Here is a 19,294-nt window from a genome sequence, read left to right on the forward strand (position 1 = left end):
CTGCTGGGGAGTCTGGCATCCCCCCTGTGCCCCTTCACCTCTCAAGCTCTGGTCGATGTCCTCTGAACTGACACCTGCCACCCAGAACCATATGTGCAGGATAACAACCGCTAGCACAAACACGCACCGAGCGGCTGCCACAGCTCTAGAGCCGCTTCGGTGCTCGCGTGTCCCAATATTTCGCCGGAAGAAACCCAGCATGTCGGTAGTATGTCTCGGTACAAGTAAATAAACGGTTGTTGAGATTAGAAGGAGGGAAATGTAGACCTCCACAGCGAATAGATATCCTCCGGCTGCTGCAGTTACGAGGCCCAGAAAGACCGCGTAGGCAAGAACAAGTTCGAGGGCACGGGGAACCTGAGCGTGACGTTCATGGCAGTGTTCACCTAAGAGTACGAAGAACCAGAGTAAGTAGAAGCTAACACGGATGCCCAAACCGTAGAGATCCGGAGTGCCTAGTATGGCGCATGTGGGAGGCATGATGGGTCGTTTGATACTTTCTTCCTCAGAGCCAAGTTCTGCGAGTTGGGAGAAGTTTGAAGGTGAAAGGTGTTTATTTCCAAAAAGGGGGAATTCCGGAGACCCAGACCTGACTAATTCTCACCTGCGCAACATGCTACGAACATATTGCTGGTAACAGACCACTTGTTGCACCTGCAGAACACCAGGAACCAACTACTAGGCAAATGTGCCCGAATGTGACACGGGTTAACGTTGTACTGCCGTGGAATACTCATTTCTGTCGGATAATTCATACGTGGAATTTATATCAAAACGTTGGGGGAAGGAGAGGTTGAGTTGAGTGTCCCCGTCGACCAAGTAAGTACTTGATGCACGAGACTTCCAAGCCCTTTCACACTGATGACGCGATTATGGAACAAAAAGCAAGAAACTATAGAGACACAAAAAAGTAACGTCAAAATAGCAAAAGCTCACCAAGCAACCATCTCCTGGTGAGATGGGTGCTAAGTTACGAAACCCAGCTGCACCCTAGATATAAGGGGTTGGAACCAATATCTAGGGCGGAGGATTTTGCGTCGCCGGGCTAGCAGGTGCCGAACCTTCCTCGAAAGAAAGTGCACCTCCTAACCGTTAGCCGCCCACACTGGGAGTCGAACCCTCGACCTCAAAGAGGTTACCAGATTCTACCCCAGCGTGGTGCCCTCCCGAGGGCCACCGCCGGTGACCGTTAGGCCATTTGGCCCACCGTGTGGCCACTTAGTTATTGACCTGGCTCGCGGACCTTCTACATATACCCTCTCGCTGGCTGGCGTACCTGGTCACATGCTCGCACCGGCAACAGCCACGATTTTCACACATTGACACTACTGTGTCGAGTGCGTTATGCGTCAAACACAATGCTATCCCAATTATTACGATCCTACACATAAGCTAGCAGGATCATCGGTTACCTTCCGGTGCTGGTGGCAAGTACACTAAGGAGGGCGTGACTAAAAGAATATTGACATTATTGACCGTTGAATGAGAATCCCCGTAACCAAAACCCAGTATCGCAACAAGCCAGCGAGAAATATAAGACGATCACTTTCTAGCCCCAGCCTTTCGCCTTTCCCCTCTTGACCTTTAGACACATCCCGGGTGCCGAATCTCGCCTACGAACTCCTTTGCATTCTCCCTATGCACTCCCCGTCACACTACCATTAACACTCACAACCCCGTTGTCCACCTTCACCACATAATTGCCATCCGCATCCACTACACCCCCGGAAAGGTTTAACTTAGTCCTATTTCTGCCATAAAGTGGCTTTCCCGTGCCCAACCTCTCCTTGAGCGCACGCTCCCAGCGCTCTTTATCCCCCGTCAGCTTCCCGTCGCCCTTCAACCCTAGCACCTCCATCAGCTCAGGAACCTCCACGTGGTCGCGTGTGGTACGCATGCGGTGGCACCAAGTGACAATCTTGTCGTCACCATCAAACTCGTCGACATTACTTTTGTCGTCCGCTTTCGGTCGGGGTTCGGAACTGGGCCCTGTTTCTTGGCCCCCCGCATCGGTCTCCTCCTGGTCTGCGCCTTCGCCCGAGACCCCTATCACCGGCGATTGGAGCGGCGTAGTTTCCGCCCCCAAAGGCGGCTCGAACAAGAACTCGCCCCCGACCTGCTTCATATCCCCGCCCTTCCCCGCCAGCCCGGAACGGAGTTGTTTCAAGCCTTGCCCGACGCTTGTGATGCTGCTCCAGACTAAATGTTTTGACGTATATGCCGGCCGGTCGCCCAGTCCAAGGGTGCGTATCATCCCGAGCGCCTCGTACAGACGACCTGTCGGGTCGGTGAAAATAGAGAAGGGGCAGCCGGACTCTTCGGCGTAGCTGGCGATGAGCCCGGGGTCTCCACAACCAATAACAACGATGGCGGTGGAAAGCAGGGGCTCGTTGAGTAGATCCGCTGGGGTGATGGAGTTGGCGATTGAACTGAGGTATTGTTGGCAGTTCTAGTAATTGTTAGAACGTGAATAAAATCTCCAAGGTGACTGACTGGGCAGTCCGTGGCTTCGTCATAGACTTGCAATAGAGAGAGCCACGCGGGGTGAGAGGCGGGGTGAGAAACTTACACCACAGTAAAAATGTCGAACAAAAATCACCAGTACGCGTCGCGCGATATGAGGCCCGGTGTATATATTACGGAAACGGCAACTCTTCCCATACCGGTCGAAGATAAGAAAGTTGTCAATCTCGCTGATCAACTTCCGTGAAGGGAGCTCGGTGGTAGTGTCGACGGCGCCTTCAAACTCATCCATCCCCGATGCCGCTGCGGCCGATGCGGCCTCTGCCGAGGTCACCTGCGTCGATGCCATGGTAGAAGGAAGCCGGATTATAGAATAAGAATCGGGTCCGCTTCACACCTAAACACCAAGGGAGGTAGAATGAGAGAAGAGAGCGGGGTGGGACGAAGTGCTGGCCGTTGTGGGGTTGAGTCTCAGTACACAGACCGAGTCGAAACGCTTGGCGGTTGATCTTGACGGCCAGCTGAGACGAGTCGCTGCGTCGGGTTGGGGGCGAGGGTGGTCGCCCGATGACAGGACTTTGACTGAAGCGTAGCGAAGGAAATAAAGAAAGCCCTCGCGAGTATAATCGATACTGGGCCCGTCGGGTCACAAGGCAAGCTAAGAACAAACCAGTTTACCAAGTTTACCAAGAAGAAGAGCCAACTCTTTCCTGCTTGTGATGCTACGAAAAAGCACCTTTACACTAAACCGCAGCAGACCCACTCGCTCGCCCAGCCAAGTTCGAGATCTCGCAGGTCCGCCAAGACGAGGCCGTTTCCGTTTGGGATTTTCCTTTCCAAGTCCGATCGTTGTTTATGGTTCGTCGGGTCACCAGGGGTCTAGACCACCCATCAGGTAAAGTAACCCCGGCTTAGGCGGTAGTTGCCTCCAAGCGAGGCCACTCACGGTACATGGAGATGGACCCCATAAGTTAGTTTAGAGGGTTAGGGTTTGTGTAAACAATGTCAAGCGTGCTTGAAAGGCTTCGACCACGACCTACTTGAGGTGCAAAAACGGCCAAGGGGGTTATCAAAATCGTGAATCTAGACTAACGGGCGGCCGAAGTGTGTAAATCGCGCCACATTGTCAGTTGGTAACCGGGTACCTTAGTCGGTAACTCACGTTTTTTTCCGCAACGCGAGGGATATATAAAAGAGCGTCTTGTATTTTCTAATTTCCTCGCACTTATCCGTTATCTCCCTTCAAAATAAAGCAAAACAAAAATGTCACCGGTACCGCTCCCCAGAAAAGAGCGACTAGGGGAGATCGGTGCAGCGACGACGCAAACAGCAGACAAGTGCCAATAACTCTTTCCCTGGATAATAGGAGAAGAAGATAGTTGACGGGTGCCGTTGTTAGTTGAGAAGCGAAGCAAGGTTTTGGGCTTCTCGCAAATGACTGTCTCTCGATTTTGCTCCCCGTAACTGCCCCTCAATTGTCGGTCAAAGCAGGTCGTACCACAAGAGGTCACGGACTAGAAATTCTACCGACTACTCCAATTAGCCGACGGCTTGTTTCTGGTGAGCCTTCCCTCTCCTTAAGTTGTAGGCCAGCTCAAACGAGAGCTTCTCTCCACGAGCTGCCCTGCGAACTATACCGGATTGATCGGGCAAGTTACGGCCGGCTTGTTCCGAGGAAGCCACCGCAAGGAGATAGCCCAGGTGGCTTTGGCCACCAGTGGCCCGGGGCGTACATATTGTTAGGAGCGAGTGTGCTCTTGGAGGCATCAACTCGCTCGGCTAACAGCGACCCCTCAAGCCGGTGGGTGTTTTCGGTGTTGACGCGCTGGTACAACCCTGACGGCAGAGCGTGTGGGTTAGGCTAGCAGACAAGCTGCTACTCCTCGATTTGTTGTGACGGAGAACTGAGTTTGGCCCATTGGGTCTTCCATGTTGGAAGTAGAACACCAACAAGCCATCTTTTCAAGACGCTCAGTCGAACCCAGACCCAATTTGACTCGCAAAGGTGCTAACACTGCCCTCATCATCCTCATAGCGCCGTCCATAGCCATTTCCAGTCCCCATGCGAGCGGTCTCCACGAACTGCTTGAGCCGCTCATCGTGACTGAACGAGGTTGGTCGGGCAGAGTTAATCGCCTCACTCAAGCCCGCTCCTAGGCTTGCGCCGCCCTGGCCGACCCCCTTGCCACCAATGACGCTCGCGGTGGCGTCAGTAAATTCGCTGTTGGCTACGCTCTCGCCCGCGATGCTCTCGGCGCCGCGCCCACGACCCTTGGCACCCAATCGACCGGGCCCGCTCGTTCCCGGCAAGCCAGGCCACTGTTCAGGATGGAAGTTTGAGAACATGTGTGGATAGGATGAGGTCAACCCGGCGCCGCCGAGGGCGGAGCTGTGGAGAGAGGATACATCATCTGGAATGTACGAGAGCATTGACCCAGTATCGTTGTAATCCCGAGTCGAGCCATTCACCCCGCCGAACCGCCCATTGGAGTAGCCGCCGGCCGCATGCGGGACCTGCTGTGGCTGCTGCTGCTGCTGCTGCTGCTGCTGCTGTTGATATCGTGGAGGGCGGAAGGCTGTCTTGGGCCGGCTGAACTGTAGCAGTGAGGTTTGCAGATTTGTCAAAGGACCCTCGACTAGGCACTTGCGATCCTTGAAATGGACCAGGAGATGGTGCCACAACTCATGTTTAGAGAGTACCTTGGGGTTCCCGATGATGACCAGACCGTACTTGGCGCGGGTGAGTGCAACATTGAGGCGGCGGGGGTCGGACAGAAAGCCTATACCCTGATTATCGTTGGACCGCACGCAGGACAGGACGATGAAGTCCTTCTCGCGGCCCTGGAATGCGTCCACGGATGCGACCTCGACCTCCTTATATGTCTCCTTCTTGAAAGTGCCAGTGTTCTGCATGGTGCTGACAATATAGCTGCGTTGACCTTCATATGGGGTGATAACGCCGATATCGAGGGCTTTCACGCCCGCCTTGAGGAAGCGGGTCACAATTTTCTCAACATTGGCGGCCTCAGTCCGGTTGAGGTACGAGGTACCCGACGCCGAAATTTCTTCATTGCCCAGATTTGACCAAAACATCATAGGCATGTCGGCTACCGGCCACGGAAAATCCACATCGGTTCGGAGACGCTCAGAAACCGTCACGCCATTTTGTAGCGACCCGTCGTAAAACATGTTGGACGGGAACTGCGATAGGCAAGGGTGCATGCGGTACTGCACGTTCAATCGGATCGGTGTCAGGTTCAGCTTCACCAGCCTTTCAAACAGAGACTGGTTCAGGCCGGCCTTGGCCGCTTTCTTGTTCATGATGACGGGGCCGAGCTGTTTGTGGTCGCCAACCAACACCACTTGCTTGCAACCGAGAACTAGGGGGATCATACACTCGGGCTCCGCCGACTGTGTTGACTCGTCGATCAGGACGTTCCGGAACTTCATCTTGGCGAGCCTTGGGTCACCGGCACCCACACAGGTACAGCACACAACGTCCGCGTTGTTAAGGATTTCACGCTCGGCGGCGCGCGTCAGCTGCTTGAATTTCTTTTCATCCTGAGAGGAGAGTTCGCCTTGATCCAGTTTCAGGCGCGTAAGCTTGGCGAGCTCCGTATTGGAGTCATTCATCCGGACCTGCTCGTGCAGTGCCAAAAAGCTTACGGACGACTCGACGTCTTCGCGGGACTTGGCGGTCAAACGGACAACCTTCAAGCCAGTGCGATGGATCCGCTCGCACAATTGATCGACCGCGACGTTGGATGGCGCGCATACAAGGACCTGGCTGTTGTTGATCTTGGCTAGGTGATAGATAATTGTGGCCGAGGTGACTGTCTTGCCGGTTCCCGGAGGGCCTTGGATTAGACTGAGCGGGGTCGAAAGTACCGTCTTTATGGCCGTAATTTGACTGTGGTTCAGTTCTGGTAGACCTGCGACGTGGAATTTCTTCGGCATCTGCGTCTTCATCGGGGCCACCGCAACCTCATGTCCCAGCAACTTGTGGAAAATGTACCCCGACAGACTCATTTCATCGACCGCAAAGGTTTTCATCGCCAGCTGCATTCTATCGTAGGAGGTGGCTTTCCACACGTAGTCCGCGGCGAAGTTGGTTGAGACGTCCGTTGGAATTAGTTTGTCGTTGCCGGACTTCCGTAGCTCCAACGTGACCTCGTCCGACCTGTTGTCGGGGATCTTAATCACATAACCGACACCTTCCCATGTTGCGCGGAGATCGCCCTTGTACCGGAGCCTCATTTCGTCACCCACGGCTAACTTCACATCACCCGACTCGATCTTGGGCAGAATAAAGCTGGCCACGTTCTTGTTGTTGAGTCCCACGTCCCAGCGAACCTGAAGGTTGTCCTCTGACTGCGCCTCCTTCAGTTTCTTGTCGTAGTCCGACTCCATCTTGACAAGCGGTCCGAAAATATTCTGATAGTGGTACGGGTCTTCATATTTTAGCAGCACTGGATGCGGGTCGTCGTCGACTCCAGTGCCTTTTTCTAGGTCGGCAACGGTAGCTCCCGGCGTCTCTTTCCACACCTCCTCCAATTTGGCAATCATCGGAGGTGTCAGATGCCTCGCTCGGAGCTGCTCGGTATCGGTTGGCGGTTGCACGAGCCAGTTGAGAAACGACCTATCCTCAATCAGAGGTTGCCACCTGGAGATATCCCAGCTCATATCCTTGGTCGAGGTGCTCGCGGCACACGGCTGACGGCAGAGGAGGACGACAACGGTGTCTGATTTCGCGGGGATAAACCCGAGCATGAACACATTCTTGGTTCCGCAGTTGTAGCACTCGAGGATTGTATCCCCTAGGGAGGATTGTGGGTGAAGCTGAACTTCCTTGTGGCGAGCCCTGACCAGGTGATTGACGATGTGGGAGGAGCTAGAGTTGCCGCGGGCGCTGCAGAACCATTTGTTGCAAGCAAGGCACTTGACAACACTGGCAGGTGAGTGAATGCCGCAGTACCTGTTCAAGCCGCTGTCAGCCAACTGCTGTGCTTCAGAAAAATATAAGGTGCAACCTAGCAAGTAGGAAAAAGGTAAGGTACTCACGCGCAAGCGTGGGCAGGGAGTTCCTTTCCCTCCTCTGGGGCATTCAAACTCAGGGCCTTCACGCCGTCGACCGGTACGCTCGTTACACTCTCATCGTCATCGTCGAAAACTTCAGTCTCGTTGTCCTCATCGTCTTGGCGACGCCTGGTGTTGCCTAGGCCGGTGCGGGTGCCGCGCCCTCCATATACGCCGTACAGCAAACTCTCATCCGGGTCGAGATTGGACAATTCGTCGGAGTTGCCAGCCTTGATTGCGGCCGCCGAGTCCGAAACTAGGTGATTCCCCAGGTGGGTAAACGCGCCCTCCATGTTTGGGGTGCAGAGTAGGGCGACTGTCGGAGCGATGTATCGTCAAACGTCAGTTCCAGAGCTGAAAAGGGTAGAATCAACACATGGAAATATTCAAAGGCACTAATGACGGTGCATGAATGGTCGGAAAGGGTCGGGAGAGCAATGCCCCCGGAAGTAGTGCAGCATGCGACAAAGAGAGGCTGAAAGGGAGGGGCCGAAGCTCACCTTGATCGCCGGTGGTCGAAATAGGATGTGTAGACTGTCCCGATTTGGTGATTGTGGAAGAAAGCAGGGGATGGAAGCGAATACGGTCACATCATCGCTTGTATGAGTTGAGAGAGACACAAACGCGCCTGGCCCTGGCTTCGTTTATCGGTTTCGTCGTGGGCAGTGTTGGATTCCGTGCCTTGAAACTCTTTCGGCTGAGATTTTGGTGGTGGTTCCAATGTCGCGGCTGTTGCATGGTTACTGTGTAACATTCTTCTGGTGCAAGCGGGGCGGAGAAATCGAAAGTTTGACGGCGGGACCCGCTGCGGTCTGTGCTCTGAACTTTTTTTCAGTGGACTTCCCGAAGCGCATCGCGGCTGCTTTTGGGGATTTTGCGCCTCAAGACAATCGAAGAAAAAGACAGAGACCGCTGACACAAGCCAGGATGATCGTGCGTGTTGTCCACAAGAACCACCCCCGATACATCAATACTTCCGCTAACCGTTTTTAAGCGAAAACAAGCACGCCAAAGGAGGGACTACCTCTACCGTCGGGCTCTTCTTTTGCGCGATGCTGAGGTGGCAGAGAAGCGTGCGAAACTCAGGGCGGCGCTGGCATCGGGAAAGCCGTTGGACCCAGAGATTGCGAACGACAAGCAATTGCGCAAAGACTATGACTACGATGCGTCTCGAGACGTCGCTGGCGATTCCTCGCTTGACATTGACGACGAATACTCCGAGTTGTCGGGTGTCGTAGGTAGGTGTCTCCAGATGGTCGGACAAGAGCAGACATAAAAGAAACCGACATTCCGTCTTACAGCTCCTGACTCAATATAGACCCGAGAGTCCTGGTGACAACATCCCGAGATCCTAGCTCTAGGTTGATGTCCTTCTCTAAAGAAATTCGGTTACTGTTTCCGACCGGCATTCGACTCAACCGTGGCAATCTTGTCCTCCCCGAACTCGTACGATCGGCCCAAAGCGAACGTCTCAGCGACGTGATCCTTCTTCATGAACACCGCGGGACCCCGACAGCGATTACCATCAGTCACTTTCCTCACGGGCCTACTCTAATGGCATCATTACACAACGTCGTGTTGCGCGCCGATATCCCGCGATCAATCAAGGGTACCGTTAGCGAGAGCTATCCGCACTTGATTTTCGAAAACTTCCAGTCCCCTCTCGGTCTGCGCATTGTCAAGATCCTTAAGCACCTGTTCCCCCCACGCGACGCCACCACCAAGACAGCAGGCAACCGAGTTATCACATTTGTGAACCAAGACGACTGCATTGAAGTACGACACCATGTTTACGTGCGAACGGGTTACGAGTCAGTCGAGTTGAGTGAGGTTGGGCCACGGTTTACTATGCGACCTTTCTCTATCAACATGGGCACTCTGGAGAACAAGGATGCGGACGTGGAGTGGCACCTAAACCAATACACTCGCACTAGCAGGAAAAAGAATTATTTTTAGTCCGCCATGGCTTGTCTCTCAACAGTCCCAAAAAACTACACGGTACCCAGCGTAAGGACTGAGGTCGCTGGGTGGCTCAGTGGATGCAATTGGTATTGTACATCCCTCAAAAGATCGGCTACCCAATATTTAGTGCTGCGCCATGCTAACGACCTAAGGCAGCACGAGTCACCCGCGTTTCCGTGCGAACAATTACATCAAGAGCCACAAGCAGCAAACGAGGTGCAAGCCCCTTCGGAAACATGGCGGTCGCCAGTGGCAACACAACCTGCCTTCCGAGCGGGCACGGGAAAGACAGTCCTTGAGAAAACGCACGGCTCGAGAGTCAGTTGCAGACCACAGGCACTGGTACCATTGGCGATGAAAAGCCAAACTTTCGCCCCCGGTCACGAGGCTCCAAGATTTTCAGCCCAGCCTTGCATCTCTTCGCCAAATGCCTTGTAAATAGAATACCAAACGAGGCCGGCGGCCTGTACTTGTGCAGATACCCGCCAGCCGACCTGGGACGCGGGGCTCAGTCCTGGTTGCCGTCACTTTGGTATTTCGAAGTATTACGGCCTTAAGTCGTAGTGGACGATTGAGCTCAGGTCCACCGTCCACGCCATGCCATATGCACGGAACGAAACTTTAAGTGGAGACCTGCAGATCCCATCCTCAGCCTCGCTCCGTGACGCCATCTTCCTGTGAGACAAAACGGCTATGTAAAAACGTTGCAGCGACTATTCGGCAGAGGAAGAAACGCAGTTCGGGCTTCCGGCGTTTGACACTGTTTATTATGAGTTATCACTTCTTTATGGTATGGCCCGGCCACCTTCTTTATCTCACATATCTGCTGGAACGGAGAAGCCCGAACGTGGGCCTGAGTTTGTCTGGCCGACAGTGGGTGGCATCTCCAGTGGTATTTATTTGTCCACAGTAAGATCGATGGGGGCCAGGGTGCCAGGGTGGGCCATGAGCCCGACCAATCTTGGCGTGAAACACGGCCAGGCTGCCAGGGTCAGCCATCCCATCAGCAGGGCGAAGCAGCTGTCTCGCAATCTCGCCAAAAAGGTCGGCCGCCCGTCTCTGTCCGACATTTCTTCCTCATCCCCGTGCCACACCCTAGAATTGCGACTCGTTTTCTCGCGACCTTTTACTCTCGCAAGCACCGACATTCCATCCACCCGGTAATTATTCAACAATTGCGATACACGATATCACAGAGACACATTTTCAACGTCACCTCAATCAACGCGCGATGTCCTACAACCCCTACAACCAAGGGCCGGGCGCTGAAGCCGGGCACGGATACGGGCAGCCGGTAAGTTTTTCACCCGATATAACGCTCGGCGCATTTGGTCTTGAGTAGTCCTAGACCACAATCGAGCAATTGGTTCATTTCAGTCGCTAATGTTGGTCGCCCGCGAAGGAACAACATGAAATGCACTCGTACCCGCAACAATCATACGGCTCCCCTCAGCAGCAATATGGACAGGACTATGGGCAGGGTCAGTACGGAACTCACCCCGAACAACAGCAATATGGATCGCCACAACCACAACAATACGGCTCGCCTCAGCCGAATCAGCAACAAGATGGGGCGCCATTCCTTTCGCAAAATGAATTTCTACAACGCGTCTCAGCCATTCGTCAGGAGATCAAGGGTCTGACAACCAGTATCGGGAACATTGCGACGCTGCACCAACAGACGCTCGCGAGCAGCGACAATGGCCCGCGACAGCAGCTGGACGACCTCGTCGCCGCGACCCAACTCAAGAACACGTCAATCCGCTCGCAGATCCAACAGCTCAAGTCAGACACGGAGCGCACCACCGACGGCACGTTCAACCTTAAGAAGCGCCAGTTCGAGACTATCAATGGCGAGTTCAAGGACACTATCCAGCGTTTTCTGCAGGAAGAACAACAGTACCGCGAGCGCAACCGTGAGCAGATTGCTCGCCACTATCGTATCATGAACGCGGATGCCACAGAAGAGGAAGTGCAACAGGCTGTTGAAGCCGACTGGGGTGATGAGGGCATCTTCCAGGCCGCTGTACGTTTTCACCACATAACTTTCTAAATCCCATACATCATAACGGCTAACATTTCCTAGTTGCGGACCAACCGTACGGGCCACGCCACCACGGTGCTCGGAAATGTACGCGCGCGACACAACGACATGGTCAAGATTGAAAAGTCCATCATTGAGTTGCTTGAATTGCTCGAGATCCTCAACCAGCAGATTGTGCAACAGGGTCAGGTCATCCAACAAATTAGCGACAATGCCGAGCAAGCTACAACCCAACTTGGTAAGGCCAACGTGAAAATTGAACAGGGCGTTAAAAGCTCCCGCAACCGCCGCAAGCTCAAGTGGTGGTGCCTGCTTGTCTCCGTGCTCATTGTCATCGCCATTGCTCTTGGTGTTGGCCTTGCCCTGGGGCTCCCGAAGGTGGCAACTGCCGGCTCGGGGAACAACAACAACAACCAATAAGTGCCCGGTATTTTCGTCTTGGAGTGGTGGGAAGTGGTGAGGCGGTAAAATATTCGGCATACTGGCAATTGCTTGTTTCATGGGACCAACAGGAGCGTTTTGGGACCAGCGGAGGTTTGGTTGGGAGGGTTGGATGAGGGGACGGTATGTTCGTTTCCGGCGGCACATGCGCTGCTGTGGTAATGAGCCTCAGACCGATCTGTTACGGTTTATAGACGGGGCAAGGTCCCAAGCAGCGCAGAACAGGGGTTGAGCCTCTTCTGCCTACCGTGTCTTGGTTTTCGTGGCACAAACTGGCGTGCCCACAGGGTCGAGTGATGGGAGTAATGATTTCTTTTCGTCTCGGTGGTTTCTTGGCTCGCTTAACTCATATATTCTGAGAGTCGTCGATGAAGTCGGCGTCAATACATACCCGTCAAAACAAACTTTCATCTTATGTAGCTAGGGAGTGGTACTCAACATTTTATGTACTACGCAGAGAAGCGTCACAGCATGTGGTTGGCGTGCGGTGTGCGGTTTACGTTACTCGGCTCTAGACGGCCAGCTTGGGTAAAGGGGCCGTTGTAATTTTTAGAGGGAAGTATACTATTAGGTCAAGGTACACATTTACAGCTACACTACCGTGGGTGTGGTCTCATAGGCCACTCAGCCCCTTTTTTCTACCGCACGTTGGACAATGATGTGCTCATGGTGGCCCTCCCCCCCTCCTCGAGCAACTAGGAAGAAGCATACTGTACGTACGATGAATGTACATACAGGCGCCCAACCCCTGACCCCCTCTTTCCAAGTCCTTCGGCACACCCCCCGTTCCCGCTAAACTTCATTTATGCTCATTTCACGATAAGCTACCCATCCATATCGTTTGCCCATCCATTCATATAGCCACACTTTCCCATTTTCCCTCAATCGTACAAAGAAAGATGACAAACAGATCCACCAGCCTGACCTACCGCAACCGCAAGACATGAAAGAAAGGCCAAAGAATGCAGCACAAAAGGGAATCCCTCCGGCCGTTCCCTGCCAAAAGCCCGATGTTTGTATATGTTTAACAGATGAGCCGCCCACATGTAGCCTGATGTTCAAACCATCATTTTAAAAAACAAAAGGCCCGTGTTTTTGAGTTCGGGTTTTGATTTGCCGCATTCCGGTTGCGATGCTCAGACACATTATCTCATCATACCTTGACCCATGCCCTGCAACTTGTTGGCGAGCTTCGGGTACTTCTCCTGGACCTGGATCTGAGTGCGGGTTGCCTCTGCATAAGACAGAGCGTTGACCAGCTCGCCTTCAGTGCGAGCAAGCTCAGCGGCACGCTCAAAATACTTCAGTGCGTCCGTCACCTTGCCCTGCTGGAGGAGGAGCTGGGCCATGGTGGCGACGGCAATGTCGCATTCAGGGTCGACTAATAGGGGTGTTAGGATTCATCTTAATTGTAGATTTAGGTATATGGGGGAGGTAGTCTTACTGATGAGCGCCTTGTCACAAAGCTTTTCAGCCTCAGAAAAGTCCTGTTTCCACTGGAACAAGGCGAGTGACTTGTTGATAAGAGGCAGCACGTTCATGCATGTTGGCTTCGTCTCACGCTCCAGCTCGATCGCAGTATCGAACTTCTCGATCGCTTCTTGATACTTGCCCTGGTCCAGGAGCAGCTCGCCGTAGTAGTTGTAAACATCTGGGGTCTTTTCGAAGTTCTTCATACACCGACGGAAGGTGGCCATGGACGACGCGATCGATCCCATCTTATACTGGGTCACACCGAGCTGGATGTGGGAAAATATGAAGTCGCGGTCAAGATCGATGGACTTTTGGTAATCTTTCTGGGCCTCGGCAAACTCGCCCTTGATGAAGTGTAGCTGGGCGCGGTGGTAGAAGATATCGGGGTCTTCGCCGTTCTTGGACAGGGCAACTTTGAAATCCTCCTCGGCCATTTCAGGCGCACCTATGACATGTCGGTCAGCGATGTTGTGGCAAATATCCAAACAACTCCCGAACTTACCAAGCTCGAGGTTCATGCTCGCCCTCTTGATGTAGCTCTGTGTCAACTCGGGATCAAGTTCAATGCTCTTGGATAAATCTGCCAAAGCGTCTTCGTGCTTGCCCTTCAGGCACCGGAAGGTACCGCGGAGGTTGTACGCGTATGCCTCGTACTCCCCGAGATCGCCCAGCTCCAGGGCTTTGTCGAAGGCGTCGGAAGCCTCCTCGTAGCCTGGTCCAGTCTTGCTCTCCAATGCTTTCATTCCCCTCTGAAGTTGACCCGGGCCACTCTCCTCCAGTAGCTCTACCGAGTCCTCTAGCCCAGCTGGCCGCGGCTTGCTGCGGAAACTCTGGAGGTAGTTGCCAACAAAGGTCGAGCTCGGCAACTTGGCGGGCTTGGTCTCAAGAATCTCCTTCGCCTTCGACTCTGCGAACTTCTTGAGCAAGCGCTCAACAGCCTGGGCGCTTTGCTCGTTCCGGAACCCGTCAATGATGCAGCTGGCGGTAAAATCGAGCAGGGCCTCGCTGTATTTGCCAAGGTGATCGTAGGCGTTGGCGCGGCGATTCAGGGCCTTGATGTATTCAGGATCGAGGCTAATGGCGGCGGTAGTGTCCTCGACGACCTTCTCCCACTCGCTGAGCGCGTTGTAACAGGCAGCCCTGTTGGAGTAGTAGACTGGATCCGGCTTGCAAAGAATCGCTTTGGAGTACAGGCCAATCGCCTTCTCATAGTTCTTCGCCCCGTAGGCCTTGTTCCCCGCCTCCTTCAGCTTTTGAGCGTATTCCTTGCGTTGGGCATCTGAAAATGTTTGAACAGTCGCTTCGTCAATCTCGGGTAGTTCATCGGCGGACTCGACGGTGGCACTCTTGGTCGTCGTGGCAGCCCCCGCGGTTTCTCCTGTAGGCGCGGAAGCCTGGCCACCCTCAGCTTCCCTTTCAGCCTGCTTCCGTTTCCGTCTTTCCTTTTTGCTAAGTTTCGGCGTTGTCTCCTGGTGGCGCGCGCGGGGTTAGCATGGCGGGGCTATTTGCCCTCCTCTTTTCTTGGTTCAATGGGGTTCACGGCAGCCCGTCCGCGTGCCGCTTCATAAGAGCGCAAAATTAACCAAGTTCTCACCTGGTTAGGCCCATTGCGGACATAGTAAACAGCACCGGCTGTGGTGACGACCACGGCCACGCCGGCAATGGTGTAGACCACAGCCTTGTGCTCGGACACCCATGTCGAAATGCGATCCCACAACGAGGTATCGGCCGGTATTGGTGCGGAGGGCGTGCCCAGCGAGCCAGTTGGGAGGGACGGCGCCATGTTTGTGATACAAGCCGCAAAGTGGTGGAATTAGGAGCAAAGATGTTGCAAAGATACTGGTATGCCGGCCTAGGTAACGGATGGATACGGTGAGGTGTCGCAATGCTTTGCCAACAATTCGATGATGCAGGAGCGCATCGAAAAACTGGACTTGGACTGGACTCGGCCGGCTGGCTTGTGCGCTTGCTCGGCCGAAGGCGGGACGGGAGCTTGGGGAAAAAAATCGGCGCGCTGATATGGGGCGCCAAGCAAGTGCTGCCGCAGTGGGCCTTGAGAGCTGTTTTTCCGAGATGTGGCGAGCAAATGAATGTTCTCTGCTGGCAGTCCCGGGTGCCGGGGCTGAGTGCCCTGGTCCCTGTCTGCTTGGCTGCTTGGTGGGCTGGTGGGGTAGGTATTGACCGTAAGGTATTGAAGACTGCAAGCCCTCCATGTTCCATTGAGCCAGCCGGGTTGCCATGTGTGATTTGTAATATCGAGAAGCATTGAGGTATTGACAAGAAACACAGGAAACTCAACTTCGAGTTGAATTCATGTTACGAGTCATCAAACCCGCCGTTTCCGTCCTCAAGAAGCTAGAAACGAGGTATCGTTAACGAACGACTGCCCAATACGGATACTGGCTTGACTCGAGCTTCCAGTGTTTGTTCAATACCCACTTCCATCCCTCACCCGCCTAAGTCTCGAAGATGGACAAGAACAACTTCCAGCTGTTCACATCCTTGCGCTATGATCCAGTGCTGTTAAGCGTCCCTACCTCCAACATCAGCTATGCCGGATGGAATTGGGACCATGCGTCCCCTCTGTACATGCTCGACTATCACCGAGATCGGATGCTACAAGCAGCCACCCACTGGGGTTGGGCTGCCGCCATCGACGTGCTAAAGGGAGAGGCCGGTTTGAAAAATCTAGAGCGTTACCTCCTCAGCAACATCGGAGATAACCCTGACGTCTCGCTGAAGCTAAGGGTCGTAATCACCAGAGACGGTGAGCTGTCTATCACCCATGGTGTTGTCCCAGAGACCACCCTCGCGCACCTCCTACCGAGACAGCTACCCACGCCAGACGGGTCTCAGAGTGCTGAGAATGACGACCAAATCCCGAGCAAGTCTCCCGGGTACGACATAGTCGTGGATGGACCCAACACTGCTCGCTCGGAGTACACACACTTCAAGACCACCAAGCGGGATGCATATACCGCAGCACGGGAAAGGGCGCACATCGTCAATCTTGGCGACAAACGCGAAGTCCTCATTGTCAACGATACTAGCGGAGCCATAATGGAAGGATCTCTTACCACACCTTACTTTTGGAGGCAGGGGAAATGGGTCACGCCGGCCGTGAGTAAGGAGTACAGTCAGGAACAAGGCAGTGGCGGCCAGAGCGGCACGTCGAGGAGATGGGCTCTTGAGAGGTTTGTCAAATGTGCCACCACCAGCTTACTGGAGGGCTACTTCTAACGTGACCTAGGGGAGTTGCCGTTGAAGATACCATACTGGTAGATTCCCTTGTCGATGGAGAGGAGTGTTGGTTGAGTAATGCTGTTGGGGGCTTTGTGTATGGGACAGTGAGACTGGGTTGACATGATTTATGCCCATCAAGGCAAGAGCGCCCCGAAAACATCTCTGGTTAGCCGCGTACTTTTCTACAGAAGGCTCGACCGTATGGGGACCGCAAGAAGACACCGAAATTTCAAGCAGGAACCATCCAGTGGTACTCATGCCACAGGGCCGAAACAGCCTAGGAACCTGGGACTATTTCCTGCCTATTCGACGTCCTAAAACCCGCATTTCCATTGGAAGTCAGGCAACTCCCGTCTGTCCATCTCAATGGAAGTTGAATAGTCCCCACCTCCATCCACAGCCTTATCTCGGGTTACGGCCGCCTAAACGAATGGTGGCTCGGTCGAACCCGGCATTAGGGCACTTCGCTTGCCTAAACTATCTCGTGACCTCCTCTACGCCTTCCGCAGAAACACTTGCATCCAACCCAGGCTCTTATACTGCCCCTCGGGCCTTCCATTACGCCAGAGTACCACAATGGTTCTCGTTTGCACTCTGTCCACATTCTTCGTAGCTAATTCCCCGTTGGCTAAATTACCTGCTCGTTAATCTCTCAGATTTCGCTACAATCCAGGGATCAAAGTTTGTCTTTTCAACTATCACCCCTTTGATACCCATTTACTCACCTGCGTTTCAGTCTAACACAACCCCCACGACCTTCTCTAGCGGCCCTTCAACAACGTGCGTGCCAATATGGAGGTTGATTTCCGCAAGCACACTCAGTTCCGCAAAGCTCGTGGCCTGTCCAAGATCCGTCCGCTTCTCAATAACAACTACAGACGTCACGGCACGAAGTCGTATGTCTACGCGCTCAACAAGTTTGGGTTTCAGCCCACCAAGCCTGGCCCTTACTTCCAGAAGTTTGCGAAACTTGGTGCCGCCAACAGAAGGCCTGATCTCCCAGGTGTGAAACCCGGCCTTGTTCGAGAAGGCCTCTACAAGAAGCCCGAGGATGGTGGGGAGCCCGGGAAGGTTACCGCCGAGGACCAGCCGAATGATGCCGAGTACCTGTGTGAAGTTGCCATTGGCTCTGGTAGTGACGCCCAAAAAGTCTTGTTGGACTTTGACACTGGCTCTGCTGATCTTTGGGTAAGTAGTTCGCGCTGGATATGAACGTAGCTCAAATCTGACGGAAGATATTTACAGGTCAACAGCGAGAGGTTCCACTACAAGAAATCGCGAACCTTCCGCCTCCAGAAAGAGAAGACTTGGAGGATTCAGTACGGTGATGGCAGCTCTGCTTCCGGCCCAGTGGGTACCGATTCGCTCACCATCGGCGGGATCGAAGTCAATCCTCAGACTATTGAGATTGCGACTCAAATGTCTTCGCAATTTATGAGGAGCCGCATGGATGGACTTCTCGGCCTAGCATTCAGCAAGCTCAACACCGTCCACTCGAATGGGACACCGGACCCGCAACGTACACCTGTCGACAACATGATTTCCCAACACGACATTCCAAAGCAGGCCCAGTTATTCACCTCGGCGATGTACAGCGGCAGATCCAAGAGCAAGGACTCATTCTACACTTTTGGGTGGATCGACGAGGCCCTCGTGAAGAGTTCCGGCGAAGAGATTGCCTGGGTCGACATTGACAAGACCAACGGCTTCTGGATGTTCCCGAGCGAGCACGCCACCGTCAATGAGAAGAAACTCACTTTCGAGAACAACATGGCAATTGCTGACACCGGTACCACTCTTGCACTTGTCTCCGACGAATTGTGTGATGCTTTGTATGCTCAGATTCCGGGAGCAAAGTACTCAGAGGAGTACCAGGGCTGGCTCATCCCGCATAGTGTCAGGGTACACAATCTTCCCAAGCTCAGCATTTCCGTTGGGCGAAAGCAGTTTTTTCTCTCCAGGGACGACCTGCGCTTTGCGCCGGCGGAGGACAACTACTGGTACGGCGGTGTGCAGTCCCGCGGGGAAAACCCCTTTGACATTCTCGGTGGCACATTTCTCAAGTCGATTTATGCGGTAAGATTGCACAAATGGCAACCCTATCCAGTCCCATACCCAAGTTAAATTAGCTAATGAACTCTGAAAATGTAGATTTGGGACCAAGGCAATACTCGCTTCGGTGCCGTTCCGAAGATTCAGGAAACGGAGATCAAGCAGGACCCAGAGTATGACCTCCGCCCCCTGACGGAAGAGGACCGCGGGGAGATGGGCATCGCGAAGAGCTATGGGGATATCTCTTCGCACTACTTTGAGCCCGTTCACAAACCGAAGGAGGAGTGATTGCACGATGGGGAGGCTATCTGTGACTTCTTCCTTATTTTTGTTTGTTATGCCGAACGGGGAACAACAGTCTCTGGTGAGATGAGATACGAATATTGGTATTCATTTCCTCCGTGTATTAGGTTTTCTTGTTCACTATGCGCAGCTTCACTTAAGTTACTCCTAAACAGCTAATCAAAATACTACCCCAAACCTCCCGCAGGTGAAGGTAGCTGATATTTTCTCTCTTCTAGCAAGAACCAGGACTTCTTG

General features: G+C 53.6%; 6 protein-coding genes across 6 annotated transcripts; 3 read left to right on the forward strand and 3 right to left on the reverse strand.

The window, feature by feature from the left end:
• Nucleotides 1-1,636: 1,636 nt before the first annotated feature.
• C8A04DRAFT_23811 (AhpC/TSA antioxidant enzyme-domain-containing protein) lies at nt 1,637-2,812 on the reverse strand (the record flags this gene model as incomplete). Its single annotated transcript, XM_062778825.1, has 2 exons — nt 1,637-2,449; nt 2,600-2,812. 2 exons carry the CDS (start codon nt 2,810-2,812, stop codon nt 1,637-1,639), a joined length of 1,026 nt encoding a protein of 341 aa, XP_062641390.1.
• A 1,622-nt stretch (nt 2,813-4,434) lies between these two features.
• On the reverse strand, nt 4,435-7,832 carry C8A04DRAFT_33557 (P-loop containing nucleoside triphosphate hydrolase protein; the record flags this gene model as incomplete). The annotated part of the gene is made up of 2 exons (XM_062782505.1): nt 4,435-7,372; nt 7,525-7,832. 2 exons carry the CDS (start codon nt 7,830-7,832, stop codon nt 4,435-4,437), a joined length of 3,246 nt encoding a protein of 1,081 aa, XP_062641391.1.
• Nucleotides 7,833-8,466: 634 nt separating this feature from the next.
• C8A04DRAFT_23813 (anticodon-binding protein) lies at nt 8,467-9,495 on the forward strand (the record flags this gene model as incomplete). Its single annotated transcript, XM_062778826.1, has 3 exons — nt 8,467-8,472; nt 8,534-8,777; nt 8,858-9,495. 3 exons carry the CDS (start codon nt 8,467-8,469, stop codon nt 9,493-9,495), a joined length of 888 nt encoding a protein of 295 aa, XP_062641392.1.
• Nucleotides 9,496-10,732: 1,237 nt separating this feature from the next.
• C8A04DRAFT_23814 (t-SNARE) lies at nt 10,733-11,965 on the forward strand (the record flags this gene model as incomplete). The annotated part of the gene is made up of 3 exons (XM_062778827.1): nt 10,733-10,795; nt 10,904-11,527; nt 11,588-11,965. 3 exons carry the CDS (start codon nt 10,733-10,735, stop codon nt 11,963-11,965), a joined length of 1,065 nt encoding a protein of 354 aa, XP_062641393.1.
• A 1,166-nt stretch (nt 11,966-13,131) lies between these two features.
• C8A04DRAFT_8566 (uncharacterized protein) lies at nt 13,132-15,242 on the reverse strand (the record flags this gene model as incomplete). Its single annotated transcript, XM_062785162.1, has 4 exons — nt 13,132-13,367; nt 13,431-13,904; nt 13,962-14,928; nt 15,054-15,242. 4 exons carry the CDS (start codon nt 15,240-15,242, stop codon nt 13,132-13,134), a joined length of 1,866 nt encoding a protein of 621 aa, XP_062641394.1.
• A 686-nt stretch (nt 15,243-15,928) lies between these two features.
• On the forward strand, nt 15,929-19,042 carry C8A04DRAFT_33560 (aspartic peptidase domain-containing protein; the record flags this gene model as incomplete). Its single annotated transcript, XM_062782506.1, has 5 exons — nt 15,929-16,664; nt 16,715-16,737; nt 17,501-17,890; nt 17,948-18,778; nt 18,854-19,042. 5 exons carry the CDS (start codon nt 15,929-15,931, stop codon nt 19,040-19,042), a joined length of 2,169 nt encoding a protein of 722 aa, XP_062641395.1.
• Between the last annotated feature and the right edge of the window lie 252 nt (nt 19,043-19,294).

Source organism: Dichotomopilus funicola (assembly GCF_033296635.1).
Source record: "Dichotomopilus funicola strain CBS 141.50 unplaced genomic scaffold C8A04scaffold_1, whole genome shotgun sequence".
Lineage (NCBI taxonomy): Eukaryota > Fungi > Ascomycota > Sordariomycetes > Sordariales > Chaetomiaceae > Dichotomopilus > Dichotomopilus funicola.